Genomic DNA, 18,805 nt, shown 5'->3' with positions numbered 1-18,805 from the left:
TAGTTAGTCTGGCTGAAAAAAGACAAAAGTCCATCCAGTTCAACCATTAAAAAAAAAAGTTATAATCCTACACCCACAGTTGATCCAGAGGAAAGGAAAAAACCAACAAAGCATGATCCAATTTCCTCCTGCAGGGAAAAAAATTCCTTCCTGATCCCCCGAGATGCAATCAGATATTCCCTGGATCAACTTTACCTATAAATGTTATTTCCAGTTATATTCTGTGTATCCAAGAAAGAATCCAGGACTTTTTTAAAGCAATCCACTGAGCTGGCCAGAACCAACTCTTGAGGGAGTCTATTCCACATTCTCCAGAAACCTTTCCGTGTTTGGAGATTACATTTCTTTTCCTCCAGACATAAAGAGTGCCCCCTTGTCCTCTGTGTTGACCTCAGGGTGAATAACTCTACACCGAGTTCACTATATGAACCACTGATGTATTTATACATAGAGATCATATCCCCCCTTATGTATTATACATGGAGATCATATCCCCCCTTATGTATTTATACATAGAGATCATATCCCCCCTTATGTATTATACATGGAGATCATATCCCCCCTTATGTATTTATACATGGAGATCATATCCCCCCCTTATGTATTATACATGGAGATCATATCCCCCCTTATGTATTATACATGGAGATCATATCCCCCCTTATGTATTATACATGGAGATCATATCCCCCCTTATGTATTATACATGGAGATCATATCCCCCCTTATGTATTATACATGGAGATCATATCTCCCCTTATGTATTATACATGGAGATCATATCCCCCCTTATGTATTATACATGGTGATCATATCCCCCCCTTATGTATTATACATGGAGATCATACCCCCCCCTTATGTATTATACATGGAGATCATATCCCCCCTTATGTATTATACATGGAGATCATATCCCCCTTATGTATTATACATGGAGATCATATCCCCCCTTATGTATTATATTTGGAGATCATATCACCCCTTATGTATTATACATGGAGATCATATCCCCCCTTATGTATTATATTTGGTGATCATATCCCCCTTATGTATTATACATGGAGATCATATCCCCCCTTGTGTATTATACATGGAGATCATATCCCCCCTTATGTATTATACATGGAGATCATATCCCCCCTTATGTATTATACATGGAGATCATATCCCCCCTTATGTATTATACATGGAGATCATATCCTCCTTATGTATTATACATGGGGATCATATCCCCCCTTATGTATTATACATGGAGATCATATCCCCTCTTATGTATTATACATGGTGATCATATCCCCCCCTTATGTATTATACATGGAGATCATATCCCCCTTATGTATTATACATGGTGATCATATCCCCCCTTATGTATTATACATGGTGATCATATCCCCCCTTATGTATTATACATGGAGATCATATCCCCCCTTATGTATTATACATGGAGATCATATCCCCCCCTTATGTATTATACATGGTGATCATATCCCCCTTATGCATTATACATGGTGATCATATCCCCCCTTATGTATTATACATGGTGATCATATCCCCCCTTATGTATTATACATGGAGATCATATCCCCCTTATGCATTATACATGGTGATCATATCCCCCCTTATGTATTATACATGGAGATCATATCCCCCTTATGTATTATACATGGAGATCATATCCCCCTTATGTATTATACATGGAGATCATATCCCCCTTATGTATTATACATGGAGATCATATCCCCCCTTATGCATTATACATGGTGATCATATCCCCCCTTATGTATTATACATGGAGATCATATCCCCCTTATGTATTATACATGGAGATCATATCCCCTTTATGTATTATACATTGTGATCATATCCCCCCTTGAGTATTATACATGGTGATCATATCCCCCTTATGTATTATACATGGTGATCATATCCCCCTTATGTATTATACATGGAGATCATATCCCCCTTATGTATAATACATGGAGATCATATCCCCCTTATGTATTATACATGGAGATCATATCCCCCCTTATGTATTATACATGGAGATCATATCCCCCCTTATGTATTATACATGGAGATCATATCCCCCCTTATGTATTATACATGGTGATCATATCCTCCCTTATGTATTATACATGATGATTCTATCCCCCCTTATGTATTATACATGGAGATCATATCCCCCCTTATGTATTATACATGGAGATCATATCCCCCCTTATGTATTATACATGGAGATCATATCCCCCCTTATGTATTATACATGGAGATCATATCCCCCCTTATGTATTATACATGGAGATCATATCCCCCCTTATGTATTATACATGGTGATCATATCCCCCCCTAACTGTACATTAACACAGTTAATATGTATGGGGGACAGAACATGAGACAATACAGTGACAAAACAATACACAACGGGTTTGAGGGCCTGCTCTTTTGAGCTAACAATCTAGGAGGGAGGGGATAGTGGTACAGAAGGAAGTGGCTGTGGGGGATGGAGTGGTAGGAGGAGTGGAGGAGTTTGGCTGTTAAGTGAGGGTGGGGTAGGCTTCCCTGAAGAGATGGGTTTTCAGGGTGCGCCTAAAGGTGAGGAGGGTAGGTGACAGTCTGATAGATTGGGGTAGTGAGTTCCAGAGGATGGGGGAAGTCCTGGAGAAGTCCTGCAGTCAGGCGTGGGAGGAGGAGGCCAGGGAGCTAGAAAGTACGAGGTCTTGTGAGGAGCGAAGGGTACGGGTTGGGTGGTATTTGGGTATCGGGTCGGTGAGGTAGTTTGGTAGTTTGATATTTGTGTGGATGTTACGTGCATTCCCACATTTAGAATGAAAATTGCCATATTTTTTCTAATATGTGTAGTTCTTATATCGTCATTGCTACCTAGTGGCCATAATGCTTTTTTTACCTGATTGAGGTATTTATAGGGAAAAAACACCTTATAGCCAATTATGTCTCCCCACTGAGCAACTTTCAAGTCCTCCCTAACCCTCCCTCTCTATCCTTCTCTTATTTCAAGACTCACTGCATTCTGCTTTTTTCTCCCATTTCTCTGAGGATTGCAGTGTTCTATCAGCCTCCTGGACCTGTGTCTCGCTTTCTGGGTGGCTTCTCTGCTTGGCTACCCTACTTTCTCTCCTCTGAACTACCCACTATCATTCTCGGAGATTTTAACATCCACATTAATGCTAACAACCCGGCTACATCCCGACTCTTCAACATAACCTCATCTTTTGCCTTAACACAATGGACACAATCCTCCACTCACTCTGATGGGAATACATTAGACATTGTTTTCTCCCATCTTTGCACTCCCTACAACTTCACAAACACCTCCTTTCCTTTCTCTGATCACAATCTCATCACCTTCGCAGTCTCCTCATCTTCAAACACCTATCCCTCCAAGCAGCAAACAATTACCCGCAGAAACCTTCACAACTTGAACCTTTCTCTTTTCCACTCTGCAACTGACCGCCTCTATGACAGAATCTCTCCCCTGTCCTGCCCTGACCTGGCCACTGCTGTCTACAACAGTTCACTTTCATCCACACTAGACTCATTTGCTCCTCTAACTACACAAAGTATCGTACCCAGACCATTACAACCATGGCAGACTGACAACACCAGAAATCTTAAGCGACATAGTCATGCACTGGAGCGATTGTGGCATAAAACCAAATCCCAGCAAGCATTCACCATATATAAATCTGCTTTCTTATCATACAATTCCTCCTTCCATGCTAAAAAACAAGCCTACTTTGTCACGCTCATCAATAGCTTGTCATTCAGTCCTCGTTGTCTCTTCTCTATTTTTAACTCTCTACTTTCTCCCCCTTCACCCAGTAAATCACATTTACTGCTTACAAGAGTGCAAATCATTTCAAAAACAAGATTGATGCAATTCATAGGGGCACTCTACTGCACAGACATTCATCCTACTTAGCATATCTTGTGCTAAATCTCCCTCAACACTTTCCTCTTTTGACCTTGCTACTACTGAAGAGGTCGCTAAAGTTTTCTCAGAAGCCCGCTACACCACCTGCCCTCTGGATCCTGTCCCCTTTCAATTTTTACGGTCACCCTCTTCTTCTGTCCTATGCTCCCTCACTCACATCTTCAATCTCTACTTTTCCAATGGTGCCTTCCCCACCCCTCTAAAGCATGCACAGGTCACTCCCATTCTTAAAAAGCTCTTGTTGGACCCCACCAACCTGAACAACTTAAGACCCATCTCCCTGCTCCCGCTTACCCCTAAACTCTTAGAACGCTTAGTCTACAATCGCCTGAGCTCCTACCTCACTGATAACAACCTTCTTGACCCCTTACAGTAAGTGAAATTACTACACTCCACTGAAACTGCCCTACTAAAACTCGCTAATGATTTACTAACTGCTAACTGCTAAAACCAATGGCCACTACTCCGTACTCTTACTACTTGACCTCCTCTGTGGCTTTTGATACTGTTGACCATCCCCTCCTCAAAAAACTCCACTCTCTTGGCCTCCGAGACTCTGCTCTCTCCTGGTTCTCCTCCTGGTTCTCCTCCTACCTATCGCAGCACTCCTTCAGCGTTACGTATAGCTCTGTCTCCTTCTCTACACTTTCTCTTTCTGTGGGGGTCCCTCAGAGTTCTGTCCTTGGACCCCTTCTCTTCTCCATCTATACCTCCTCAGTTGGTCAATTGATAAACTCCCATGGCTTCATGTATTATCTCTATTCTGATGACACACAAATCTATCTTTCTACCCCTCACCTCACCCCTTCAGCCTCCTCTCGCATTACTAACTTACTATGTGACATATCAGCATGGATGTCACTCCACTTCCTCAAACTAAATCTTTCCAAAACTGAGCTCATACTATTCCCTCCAGCCCGTGCCCCCTCCCCTGACTTCTCCATCAAGACCAATAATACAACCATCAGTCCTTCCCCTCATGCCAGGGTACTAGGTTTAACCCTAGACTCCCATCTGTCCTTTCAGCCCCAAATCCAATCGTTGTCCAAATCTTGTAGACGTCACCTCCGCAACATCTCCAAGATACGCCCGTTCTTAACCTCTGAAACCACTAAGCAACTTATTCACTGCCTGGTTATCTCTCTCCTTGACTATTGTAACTCCCTCCTCATTGGCCGACCTCATCGCAGGCTATCCCCTCTTCAGTCTATCAGCCTCCCCCATCCTCTGGAATTCTCTACCCCAATCTATCAGACTATCGCCTACTCTGCCCATTTTTAGGCGATCTCTGAAAACCTCTCTCTTCAGGAAAGCCTATCCTGCCGTCAGCTAATAATGGAATCTTCTATTCCTCCTATCAGTTTATCTCCCACAGTTATTACCTTTTGTACCACCAGCCCCTCCCTCTTAGATTGTAAGCTCCCAGGATCAGGGCCCTGCTAACCCTCTTGTATTGAACTGTATCGTTGCTGTATTGTATCCCTTTATATTGTAAAGCGCTGAGCAAACTGTTGGCGCTATATAAATCTTGTATAATAATAATGTTGATTTTGATTTTAAACATGCAGTTGTTTGCCACATGAGCATAATGAACATTTTATAAACTACCATTTTCTCTAGTCATCTTCCAGGAAGGCACACCTGAGAGATGACTAGCTCCATCTGACAGGAAACACACTCAACAGTTAACAGAGACTAAATTCTTCACCCTTCCCTCCACTCCTTAGCTTATGAGCAATCAGCGGTTTCAGTTCCCTCACACCTGAGGGCTCACTCTACTAGAGCGCTAGCGACCTCCTGGGCAGAGAGGGCCGGAGCATAGATTGAGCAGATCTGCCAAGCGGACACATGGACAAGCCAGGACACCTTTGTGAGACACTACAGGGTAGAGTTGTTGTCACCTCAGGACCTGATGTTCTGCAGGAAAGTATTACAGACAGTGGTCCTGCCCTAAGGTAGGCCTGAGTACCTTGCTTATGGTCTCAGGTGTTCCATCCTGGCAGATGACTAGAAGAAAGTACCAGTTACACTTACTGGTAACAGTATTTCTGGGAAATCTTCCAGGATGGCGGGCCTACTTCACACCCTTATCTGGTGATGGTTATTTCAAGACAGGTTACCTTTCATGCACCAGGGTGTGGGAATACTCTTATATAACTGAGGAGTGGAGGGAAGGGCAGGGAATTTAAACTCTGTCAATTGTGGATTGTGTCTCCTGTCAGGTGGAGCTAGTCATCACTCAGGTGTGCCGTCCTTGAAGATTTTCCAGAAATACCGTTACCGGTAATTGAAACTGTTTTTTTTTTATGTATTTGAGAACTTAGTATAGTTGTAATCATGGATTTTGTCTTTAGACTCCGAGTTCCGTGTGCTCTGAGAGCTGCCTCCCCGGATACCAAAAAGTCCATCAGAGAGGAGGACATTCCTGCTGCCACATCTGTGTGCCCTGTCCGGAGAACGAGTTCACCAATCAAACTAGTTGGTACCTCTTGTTATGCTGAGTTCATCTAGGGCTGAAATTTAAGTTAGTAATGTGATGCATTGCAGTACCGTGTTATCCCAGCTCACGTAAACATGTATTATAACAATAGATCACCACACCATTCAGTTCTGTTGCATATGTGCTGCAGTACACTGCAACACACTGTAATGGGTACCCCTTGCAATGCTGCGTTCATCTAGGGCTGAAATCCAAGTTAGAGATGCATTGCAGTAATGCGCTACTCTGCATTATGATAATCTACAGCAGGAAAAAGGCTTCATGCCCATTTTTCTGTCCGTTCAAAATGAATGGGCTGCCTTAACATTACACATGTTCAAGGTTAGGTCCACCTTTTGCAGGAAAATAATAAATACACATTATTATTAATACTATACAGGATTTATTTAGCGCCAACAGTTTGCGCAACGCTTTACAAAATGAAGGTAGACATTACAGTTACAATACAATTTGGTACAAGAGGAAACAGAGGGCTCAGCTCATTAGAACTTACAATCTAGGAGGAGGGGTTGAGTGATACAAAAGGTAATAGCTGTGGGGGGGATGAGCTGATGGAGGAAATAAATGGCAGTTTACTAGGTAGAAGCAGGATAGGCTTCTTTAAAGAGAAAGGTTTTCAGGGATTGTCTAAAGGTATATAGATTAGGAGACAGCCGGACAGATTGGGGTAGGGAGTTCCATAGGATGGGAGAAGCTCGGGAGAAGTTCTGGATGCGAGCATGGGAGGAGGTGATACAGGTATTAGAGAGCAGAAGGTCTTGGGAGGATCGAAGAGAGTGGTTTGGTTGATATTTTGAGACCAGGTTGGTAATGTAGCTGGGGGCAGAGATGTGGATGACTTTGTAAGTTGTTGTTAGTATTTTGAATTTTATTTGTTGGGCATGTGGAAGCCAATGGAGGGATTGGCAGAGAGGGGTAGCAGACACTGAATGGTTGGTAAGGTGGATGAGCCTGGCAGCAGTATTCATGATGGACTTGGAGGAGGGATAGCCTATGTAAAGGTAAGCCAATGAGGAGGGAGTTGCAGTAGTCCAGGCGAGAGATGACCAGGGAGTGAATTAGGAGCTTTGTGGTATCATTGGTTAAAAAGGGGCATATTCTGGAGATGTTGTGGAGGTTGAGGTGGCATGATTTGGACAGGGATTGGATGTGGGCCTGAAAGGATAGTTCAGAATCCAGGGTTACCCCTAGCACCCTGGCATGCAGGGATGGGTTGATAGTGGTGCTATTGATCCTGACCGAGAAATCAGGGGAAGAGGCACATGGGGGAGGACATATTATGAGCTCAGTTTTGGATACATTGAGTTTTAGGAAGTGGTGTGACATCCAGTCTGATATGTCTGTTAGTAAATTGGTGATATATGAGGAAACTGATAGGGTGAGCTGAGGAGTAGAGAGATAAATTTGTGTGTCATCAGCATAGAAATGGTATTGGAAATCATGGGAAGCTATCAGCTGACCCAAGGAAGAAGTGTAAATCGAGAATAGGAGAGGTCCAAGGACAGAACCTTGGGGGACCCCGACAGTAAGAGGAGTAGGAGAGGAGGAAGTAGAGTTGTAAGTGACACTGAAGGTGCGGTGAGATAGGTAAGATTCAAACCAACAGAGAGTATAGTCACAGAGACCAAGTAAATAGAGTTTTTTTTGAGGAGGGGGTGGTCAACTGTGTCAAAGACAGAGGAGAGGTCCAAAAGCAAGAGTAGTGACCATTGGTTTTAGCGGTTAGTAAGTCGTTTGTGAGTTTTAGGAGAGCAGTTTCTGTGGTGTGTTGTGGGAAAAATCCAGACAGAAGGGAATCGAGAACATTATTCTCAATAAGGTGGCAGCTCAGCCAGTTGTAGACTAGACGTTCAAGGAGTTTGGAGGCAAAAGGGAGTAAGGAGATGGGTCTTAGAGTGCTAAGATTGGCGGGGTCCAGTGTGGCTCTTTTAGGTATGAAGTTGACTAGCGCATGTTTTAGAGAGTTGGAGAAGATGCCAGTAGACAGGGAGAGATGGAAGATATGAGTTAAAGAATGAAGGATAGAGCCAGAGGGTGACCGTAGAATTTGCGAGGGAACAGGGTCCAGGGGGTAGGTGGTTAGGTGGGCTTTAGAAAACAGTTTACCAACCTCTTTAGTAGCTGGGTTAAACAAGGGAAGTATAGATTGTGCAGGTGGACAAGGAGTGTAGGGTGAGGGGTTTAACTATACAGTGGAGATCTCGTCACAAATTGTATCAAACTTATTTTTTAAGTGATTAGCGATCTCCTGGCCAGTGAGTGAGTTAGTGGGTGGAGGTAGAGAAGGACGAAGTAGAGAGTTAAAAGTATAATAGAGTTGATGGGGATTGTGTGAGAGGGTGTTAATAAGAGTGATAAAATAGGTCTGTTTGGCAGTGTGGAGACAAGAATTGTATTTTTGAAGGGCAGATTTATATTGGTCGAAGTCTTGCTGGGTCCTAGTCTTACACCATAAATGCTCCAGAGCACGGTTACGTTTTTTGAGGCATCTGGTATTGTCTGTTTGCCAGGGCTGTAGCGGTCGGGCCTAATTCTGTGTGTAGTGAGGGGGGCCAATGTGTCCAGGGTGGATGACAGTGAACTATTGTAGACAGAAGTGGCCAGGTTGCGGCAGGACAAGGCTGAGATTTTGTCATAGAGACAATATTTTGCTGAAAAAAGAAGAGAAGGGTTACGATAACGAAGGTTTCTACGGGTAACTGTTTGGTAGTTGGAAGAGAAGGAGAAGGATGCCACAGAGAGAGTGAAGCTAATAAGGGAGTGATCAGAGAGAGGAGGAGGAAAGCTGGTGAGGTTGCAAGGAGGAGTGCATAGGTAGGAGAATACAAGGTCGAGACAGTTACCATTGGAGTGAGTAGAAGCATGCGTCCATTGTTTTAGGTCAAAAGAAGTGGTTAGGCTCAGACATTTAGATGTAGCAGGAGTGTTAAGATTAACAGGGATGTTGAAGTCACCAAGAATGATAGTGGAATTTCAGAATGAACGGGCTGCCTTAACATTACACATGTTCAAGGTTAGGCCCACCTTTTGCAGGAAAATAATAAATACACATAGGCTTGCAACAAAAAAAATGCATTTATAATTTTTTGCATATGAGCTTACAAAGTTTTGCAGCCACAATTAGTGGATCGCAAGTGCAGTGCAAAGCTCCTGCAGACTGTTCCCCCAGCACTGTCTTTACTGAGGTACAAACTTTCAGCTGTTAAGCTGGAGGTCAATGGACTACTAATGTGGTGATCACCGCACTTGTGTTCCATTGAGAACTTCAAATCCATCGTCCATGGTGAAAGACGTGATTTAGAGTTCATTCTTCCCCCCCGGCATGCTGTCAGAGTGGGTATATTTTGTGGTTGGGTGATCTGATCGGCATCACGTTACACGCTACACCCTAAAAATGAGTATCAAATGTAAGATGGTCTCAATGGTGCAGTTAGCCTTTACCACATTAATGCAGAATCCAAGAACTGCTCAATGTACAAAGGCATGACTGTGGTTAAAAACCATGAACAAAGACTGACCTGGTGGTTTTGGTTGGATTAGGAAAAAGTCCTCACACATGATAAGTAGGAGCATGTACATAGTATTTAACCAATTCAATACCGGGCATTTTACCCCTTCCTGCCCAGGCCATTTTTCAGGTTTCAGCGCTCTCACACTTTGAATGACAATTGTGCGGTCATACAACACTGTACCCAAACTAAAATTTTATCATTTTCTTCACACAACTAGAGCTTTCTTTTGGTGGTATTTAATCACCACCCGGGTTTTTATTTTTTGCTAAATTAACAAAAAAAGACCGAAAATTTTGAAAAAAAAACACGTTTTCTTTGTTTCCGTTATAAAAGTTTGCAAGTAACTAATTGTTCTTCATAAATTTAGGCCGAGATGTATTCTGCTACATTTCTTTGGTGAAAATAACCCAAATTAGGATGTATTATTTAGTTTGTAGGAAAGTTATAGAGTTCACAAACTATGGTATAGATCTGAATATTGATCAATCCTGAAGTACTGACAGCCAATCTAATTTCTTGAGGTCCAAGAATGTCAGAATAGTACAGATATCCCCCAAATGTCAGAACAGTGCAGATATCCCCCAAGTGACCCCTTTTTGCAGAGTAGACAGTCCGACGTACTTCATAAGAGGCATGGCGAGTTTTTTCAAGTTGTATTTTTTTGTCAGAATTTTTCGGAAAATGAAAAAATAAAAAAAATTATTTTCACTATTTTATTTTTACATACTGTCACCAGTGCAGTACAGCGTCATCATATAACTGGCATGGTGGTGATCAGGGACACTGATTGGTGACAGTGTGAAAATTTTTTTTTTTTTTTTAATTTTTCTTTTATTATTTTACATTTTTTATTACATTTTTTTTTTTTTTTTAAGATTTTTTTTCATATTTCACTATGACCAAAGTAGTACAATGTTACCATAGTAGTGTATTGAGCGAATGTCACATTTTTACATTTTTGAATTTCCCACCGGTTCCGTCCCCCGTACGTCCCGAAGTCGCAGGGGATGGAACCCGGAAGACGGATGCCGGCATCGGCTGGATGAGATGGGACGCTGCAGGGGGGACATCGCGGGAGCGCAGAACAAGGTAAGTGATGGAGGGAATCCCTGAGCAAAACTGCAGGGTATTCCCGAGTGTAGATTGGGGTTACTGCTTTTGGTACTGAAAGTTAATCCTGAGCTACACTCGAGAATACCGCCAGGGGGGTTACAATATGTCCTGGAACGCTGTTGCGCTCTTCATTCACCCTCATGTAGACCAGAAGTGACCCAATCAGCCCCACCCCAGAGCTCTGTGAATGTGTGCCTACAACTTCTGACAGCCTTAGCGGCTGTGGCCTTGTAGTATTCAGTGGAGCACCGTGGTAGTTCATTGATTCTTCCTGTCAGTATATTGCTCATACATCCCGTACGGCAAGCAGATATTCTGACAGGTCTGCAGGAGACCTGCATGGCATCAGTGGTCTACTGATCACTAGTGCAATGCTTTCCAGGCTCCTATAGACAAAAATAATAAATGCACATTTTTTTTTTACCTGCAAAAAAATGTAGGTTTATTATTTTTATCTAAAAGGTGAACTTATCCTTTAAAACTACAAAATGCATTTTATTCTGCGAAATAAAGTATTTGGATGTTTTACTAAAGCAGACGACTTGTGCCTGTCCTTTGAAAAGCCACATTGGGCTCCTCTGACAATTGAACTACCAACTGGTTTTTTTTCAGCTGACTCTTCTTACCAATTTGTTCACTCACCTGAGAATCCCAGAGAGCACCCAGGATGGGAATGTCGGAGGCATAGAGAGTGACCACACTGACCTTGTGTGGAGACAGGCTTTCTCCACTCATGCACTAGGAAGGCCACGTGTTCCCCCTTGTTGGGTGACCACTGCCTCAACAGTTGCCTCAACAAGTCTAGACTGAACTTTTTTCCTTTTATGAGGAAGCATTTTACCCTTGTATCTGAATTATTCTACTACACTATAAGGTCTCTCTCACCTCCCTCTCTTTTCTTTTTTAGTGAACAATCTGAGCTTTACCAGAGACTCCTGGTCATCTCCGTTGGTTTGCTATCTACCACCAAACCCCAGACTCTAAACAAAGTCATGGAGGGTTGGGCAAGGACTTGTAGGTCCAAAGAAAATAGTTTTAAATTTTTATTTGGTGGGGAGACTTTATTTTCTAATGATTAAAGTGAAACATTTAAAATGTAAAACTCTATTAAACAACATGCATTCTCTTCATCTATACCAGACCCTTAGGCCTCGTTCACATGTACAATGATGCCTATTTATTGCAGTGAACAGCTGTTTTTTTAAAACATATGTAACTTCCAGGTGTTGTGTGCAGGTAGCCTATTGAAGTCTATTACGAGGCAGTGGCTGCATAGACATAGTTTCTGGTCCTAATTTAACAGGCATGCAGGTGTGCTTGAGTGGCCCCGAACATACACTATATTCAGGGCAAATCACCTACACCTCCATGCCTGTCACATTAGAACCAGTGGCTGTGCCCATGCAGATGCTGCATCCTAATAGACTTCAAAGGGTTGCCTTCACACAGCACCTGGAAGTCTAAACACTGTAAAAAATGTCCCATTCTCGCTATACGGCATCATTGTCCCCCTTAAGCTCTGCACAGCTAGGCAACATGCGTTTTCAACATTTGCATCCAAAGTCAGTAAACAGTCCATGGGCCTGGATTGGTTTTTTTTCGTTTTATTAGGGGTTATCAACTTGGATGGGGTAAAGCGATTATGGGATGTCCAATCTGATTGAAGAAACAGAATGATGAGTACTTTCCTGCTCTGGCACACTTAGAAAAAGAAAACGACAAATACTTGGCTATGAACTATTTCTTGAAGACTTGTCAGAATTTCCAGGAAAACTCTCCTTTCTATACCATGGGGGTGTAGAAGTACTCACACTGTCCTTGTCCTGCAGCTGTGGAAAGAACTGCTTTCAGGCCTTCTAGCTGGGCTGGTTCCTCTCCAAGCTTTGCATGCTATCCTTCCCCAGTGGAGTGCAGGGCACCAAAGCTCCATCTTTCAGCTTCTCCTCAGCTTCCAGCCTGGAAGCAGAACCCCCCCTCCTCCGGGGCTCCCTTCCAGGTTACACTGAAACACCTCTCGGCAATCCATCTTCCACCTGACAAGCATGACTCTCTCATATTTATAGATTGGCCTACTACACTGCTAGACTTCTGTGACTTGTCATACTCCCATAAATATGCAGATTGAAGTCTCCACCCCTATATTCTTTGGTTCTGAAAGCTTCCATGGACCTCCAGAACCAGGTGGAGGTGATAGAGCCCCAACCTACTGAGTCATCCAGCCTGACCTCACACTGAACCCTCAGTAATTTGGGCTCACTCACTACCATGAGCCAAAAATGAATTTACCTCACACTAGGCCTACCTAGTGGGCACTGCAAAAGTAAACTGTAAACAAGGTAAATCTATTCAACAAGGCGCTGTCCTAAAATGTTTACCATATATCTCTAAGGTAATTGCTTTCTAAAATATGGAAGCCATAGGGTATCCCTGTGGGAGACTCACAGATGTGTGATTCGAGGGGAATTGTTAGCTTTGTTGGCCCAAGCAAAGAAAATCCGCCAAGATAAAGTCGTAGGTCTTACTGACCGTATACATGTGCTAGAAAATCTCCAAAAACAGTCTTGCGCACGACATTCCTTGTTGGAGCTTTCTCAACTGCGCTCTCTCTTAATAGAGGAGTTGGGCATACAAACGAGACGTAGGTATGTATTGAGGCAGAGAGTGTTCTGTGAGTACGGAAACAAAAGTGGGAGACAGTTGGCTAGGATGGTACAGACGGTGAGATCATCACTACAGATATACCACCTTCGAGGACCTCACGATAAGCTACACTCCTGCAGTGAGGAAATAGCACATCAATTTGAATGTTACTATAGGAACCTTTAGAATTTGCAATCGGAAATACAGGTTACTTCCATTTCCCATACCCAGCACATTAGGCGATTTTGGCTAAATATGGCCCAAAGGCTATCTCCCATCAGGTGGCTCACAATCTTCAGCATAGTCTTTCCCTGGAAGAGCTTATTACTGCCCCAAAACAGATGAAACCCCCGTAAGAGTCCTGGTCCTGATGGCCTGACTTTACAGTACTACAAGTGCTTCCAGGAGGTTCTTGCACCTCGCCTAATGGAGCTGTTTAATTCTGTAGCAGATTCTGTCTCTTTCCCTAGAAGCCATATTACTGTAATCCCTAAGGAAGGAAAGGATGCATCCAGAGTTGAAAGCTATAGGCCAATATCGCTTCTTAATGTTGATTTAAAGTTGTTCGCAAAGATGTTAGCAAATAGGTTACTTCCTTTCTTACTCTATTGGGTAGGGCTGGACCAGATGGGTTTTGTTCCGGGCAGAGAGGCCCGTGATAATACCATTATAGTCCTCAACCTGCATCACTGGCTTATGACCAGTCAAACCCAGGGTTTTTTCTATTCCTTGATGCCAAAAAGGCATTTGTCAGGGTTGCGTGGCCCTACGTGCAAGAGGTTCTCCAAGCAGTTGGGTTGCTCCCCAGGATGGTGGCCAATATATTGGCATTGTATTCCAACCCGACTGCCTGGGTCTGAGCTAATGGACACTTGTCGGAGGCCTTTCCTATAACTAATGGCACCCGACAAGGTTGCCCTCTTTCCCCTCTAATTTTTGTTTTAACTCTGGAACCTTTTTTGAATAGAATTCGATCGCATATGGATATAAAGGGCCTTTTCGGTAGGAGGTAGGGAATACAAGGTGGCTGCATTTGCCGATGATCTCATGTTGTTTTGACAGTCGCCCCAGCTTTCTTTGCCTGTTTTGCTCTGCCAATTGGACCGCTTCCATACTCTTTCCCATTTGAGGATAAATTATTACAAATCTTATACCCTGAATGTCTCCTTGCTACAGTCTGTTGTTGCTCAGTGTATGGAATACTTCCCGTTTGCTTGGCAAGGCCGCGATATTACCTACTTGGGTTTGCAGATTCCAGCTTCTTTGGCTGAACTCTATGACAGAAATTTTAAATCACTTCTTCATACAACTCAAGATAATCTCCAGCAATGGGCCAATCTTAATGTCTCATCATTTGGGATTAAAATGAACATATTTCTCAGATTGCTGTACCTGATGCAAACCGTTCCCATTGCTCTCCCAAAGTTGTTTTTTAAAACATATAAGACAGCTTGCTTATAGTTTATGTGGAAAAACTTGGTGCCCCATATTAAATATTCCTGGTTTACTCTCCCAAAACTGAAGGGGGTATCGGCCTCCCAGACCTCCATAGATATTGTTTGGCTTGCCAATTGGTTCGTATCGTAGACAGATGTATCCATGCTGCGGGGAAAGCATGGGTGGATCTGGAAAGGGATTTGAGTCATCGAACTTTGCGGCTCTTGTCCTGGACCCCCCCCCAACATTGGCTGAAAGCAGTGCTAGATCATCCTCTTATAGGCCGCTCACTTAAAAATATTCAGGAGGCATGTAAGTCCCCGCTTTTTTCGTCCAACCCTGGTCCTTTAACATCCCTCCATGGCAATAAGGACTTTCCTCCCGGGCTTTCAGACACGTTTCTAAACTTAGGGTGGCCTCACAGTGATATTTTGAGTTTTCACTTCTTTCTTCGGGGGAAATTTGTCTTGCTTGCACATCTTGAGTCCATTTCCTCTACGAAGGCTTTTTCATCCTGGATCAGACAAATTAAGCATTTTCTACAACCTACCACTGCAATGCAGCCGTGGAATAGGTCCCTAACAGCTTTTGAAGCCTTGTGTACTCGAAAACGTCCCCAATGCCATTTGATTTCGGCAATATACTCTATGCTGCTTGCGTGTTCTTCAGATGTACTGGATAAAGCGAGAGAAGCTTGGGAAAAGTAGTTCCAACTCACATTTGTGGATGATGTCTGGGAAAAGCTTACTGAGTCTGTGCACAAGGGCTCACTTAATGTGGCGGTTCAGGAAAATGCCTACAAAGTTAGGATGCGGTGGTATAGGACTCCGATGCTCCTGCATAAATGCTACCCCTCGGTATCTAACCTTTGTTGGACATGTGGTAGACAAGAGGGATCTATGCTTCACATTTGGTGGAGTTGTGACCTTCTGACACCCTTTTGGTCTACTGTCCATAAATTTATTTGCCAAATTACAGCGTTACCCATGGATTTTACTCCATCTCAATATCTATTGCATCACGCCACCCTCCCTCGAAGGAAATATTTTAAATCACTTGCCATGCACATGGCGAATGCGGCTAGAATGTGTATACCATTCCACTGGCGCTCACAGACTGTCCCAATGATTAGAGAATGGTTTCTGAGGATTAATACAACTGAGGAAATGGAAGAGCTTATTTATGTTTCACATGAAAATATACAGACGTTTCACACAGTTTGGTCTGACTGGATTTACTTTAAATCCACTGAGGATTATCTGGGATGTATTTTAAAGACCTTGCTGGATGGCCCTTCTTTGGGCATCTGGAGATGCTCCTTTTCAGTTATATCCCCCAGACACTGTTAATAGGGGTGGCTTTGGCATTTTTGAGGTGCTAGGTCACGTGCCTGTGGGAAAGGTGGACTAATTGTTTATTAATTGTTTATTGGGATTTTTTTATTTTTTTTCTGTAATCCCACTATATTTGTAGATCTGGAGTACTAAAGCTGTTATCAGAGCTACATTATTGACTGTTTTTTTTTACCTGTACCAGTGGCTTGGCAGGTCTACTCTTCTGACAGAATACGGTTTGTATATTTCTTTTCTTTTGTACACAGAACGTTGGATTGTATTCTATTTTGCTGTAAACCAACTGTTTGTGTCCTGTTTTTCTTTTCTAAATGTCCCCTTTCTTTTTGCTGTGATGATTTCATGTAAAAATAATTCTGGAATGCTATTGCTGTTGATATCATTTGTTCTTAATAAAAGACTTTATGGAAAAAAAAAAAAAAATATGAACGTAATTTAGCATTTTAAAGCCCATACTTCCAATTACTTTATAAAAAGGTTCCTCAGAACACAGAAAAGGATTTAAAACATTCACAATCATTCAGAATCTTATCCTTCCTCCTTTCAAATTATATACAACACAATACAGGACTTATAAATGTAGCTTACAGTATATTCATTAGATTGTTTGTATCTTTGAAATTACAGTAATATCAGTCAAACATATGCCTCCTCCAGTTTTTTCAAATGCTTGAACTTTTTTCTTCTCTCAGACATGGAAAGATGCTACAAGTGTCCGGAGGATCAATGGCCCAATGAGAGAAGAGATGCCTGTATACAAAGAGCAACTGAATTCCTATCTTATGGAGATACATTAGGATCATCTCTTACAGTTACGGCTTTGTCATTCTGTTTTGGAACTATTATTGTGTCTGGAGTGTTTTTCAAATACAAAAACACTCCAATAGTAAGAGCCAATAATCAGAACCTCAGCTTCATCCTTCTCATCTCACTGATCCTGTCCTTTCTTTGTCCTCTGCTGTTCATCGGACGTCCCACAAAGATTTCCTGTCTCCTCCGACAAACTGTTTTTGGAATAACTTTTTCTGTTGCAGTTTCTTCAGTTTTGGCTAAAACAGTCACCGTGGTTTTAGCTTTTAACATGACCAAACCTAACAGCAAACTGAATAAATGGGTGGGGAAACATTTTTCTATATTTCTTCTGATTGTCTGCTCTCTAGCAGAGATTGTAATTTGTATTCTTTGGTTGACTTTGTCTCCACCATTCCCAGAGTATAACACCCAGTTAGAAATGGGAAAGATAATATTACAGTGTAATGAGGGATCTGTCATTGGTTTTTACACTGTGATTGGATACATGGGAGGTCTGGCTGTTTTTAGCTTTATTATAGCATTTTTAGCCAGGAAACTTCCAGATGTGTTCAATGAAGCTCAGTACATCACATTCAGCATGCTGGTCTTCTGTAGTGTTTGGATCTCCTTCATCCCAGCCTACCTCAGCACCAAAGGGAGATACACAGTGGCTGTGGAGGTCTTCGCCATCTTGTCTTCCAGTGCTGGACTCCTGGGCTGCATCTTCAGTCCCAAATGTTACATCATTCTGATCAAGCCAGAATTGAATGTGAAGGCAACCGTATCCCAAAGAAAAGCAACATCTGCATTCAACTCATAAAATGTTGTAAATTAGGGATAGTGAGTTTTAGAAAAATACAATTCTTGCTTAATGTTTTCATTTTGTAAAAGTAGTAAAAGAATCAGTTGAAGAAAAAGAAAATGATTGAAATGAAACAAATGTTAAACAATTTCAACCAGTCGTCTCTGATGTGGAGGCTTCATGTTATCTCTAACAGTTTTTATTTTGTAATCATTTCAAGCACATCTTTTAGTAACCTTAAAATTAAGGCCTACGTGGCAACATTATTTTCTTTAAACCTCGTTTTTATGCTTATTATTAACATGTACTCTTGCTATGAATTTATCTCCCAAAGAAATGCTCATCCTTTGATGCTTGGACCACCTTTCACTGTCATGGAGGCTGTCTTCATGATGCCCTACTTGTGGTTCTGATTTGCATGCTGGCATCAGGTCATGATACTCCCCAGCTTGACCAGTACTGAGACTATAGAATAGTTCTCCTACCTCCCATTGAATGCATTCAAGCACGAAATATAGGAATTGTGCACTAGCTAATCCCCGGTTTACAGTATATTATTAAATGTATTTTTTACTAAAGTTGAATGGCCACCACTTCACACAGACACACGCTAACATCCTGTAAAAAGGCTTTCCAGAAGAGTGGAGGCTATTGTAACTAGTGATGGGCCGAACAACCCCCTGTTTGGTTTACGGTTGAACATCC

General features: G+C 42.3%; 1 protein-coding gene across 1 annotated transcript in view; it reads left to right on the top strand.

The window, feature by feature from the left end:
• The window catches only part of LOC149434561 (vomeronasal type-2 receptor 26-like), a 121,745-nt gene extending 103,397 nt beyond the window's left edge, over positions 1 to 18,348 (top strand). The window contains exons 4-5 of the mRNA XM_089663633.1: positions 6,307 to 6,430; positions 17,199 to 18,348. Of these exons, the coding sequence (XP_089519759.1) occupies positions 6,307 to 6,430; positions 17,199 to 18,118 (1,044 nt within the window). The 3' untranslated portion in view covers positions 18,119 to 18,348. The remainder of the gene's footprint in view (positions 1 to 6,306; positions 6,431 to 17,198) is intronic.
• Positions 18,349 to 18,805: the final 457 nt, after the last annotated feature.

Source organism: Staurois parvus, unplaced genomic scaffold (assembly GCF_062004578.1).
Source record: "Staurois parvus isolate SC_StPar_1 unplaced genomic scaffold, SC_StPar_1.0 ptg001733l, whole genome shotgun sequence".
NCBI classification, from domain to species: Eukaryota; Metazoa; Chordata; class Amphibia; order Anura; family Ranidae; genus Staurois; species Staurois parvus.
Note: the sequence above shows the minus strand (reverse complement) of the source record. Positions and strands in the feature narration are given on the sequence as shown.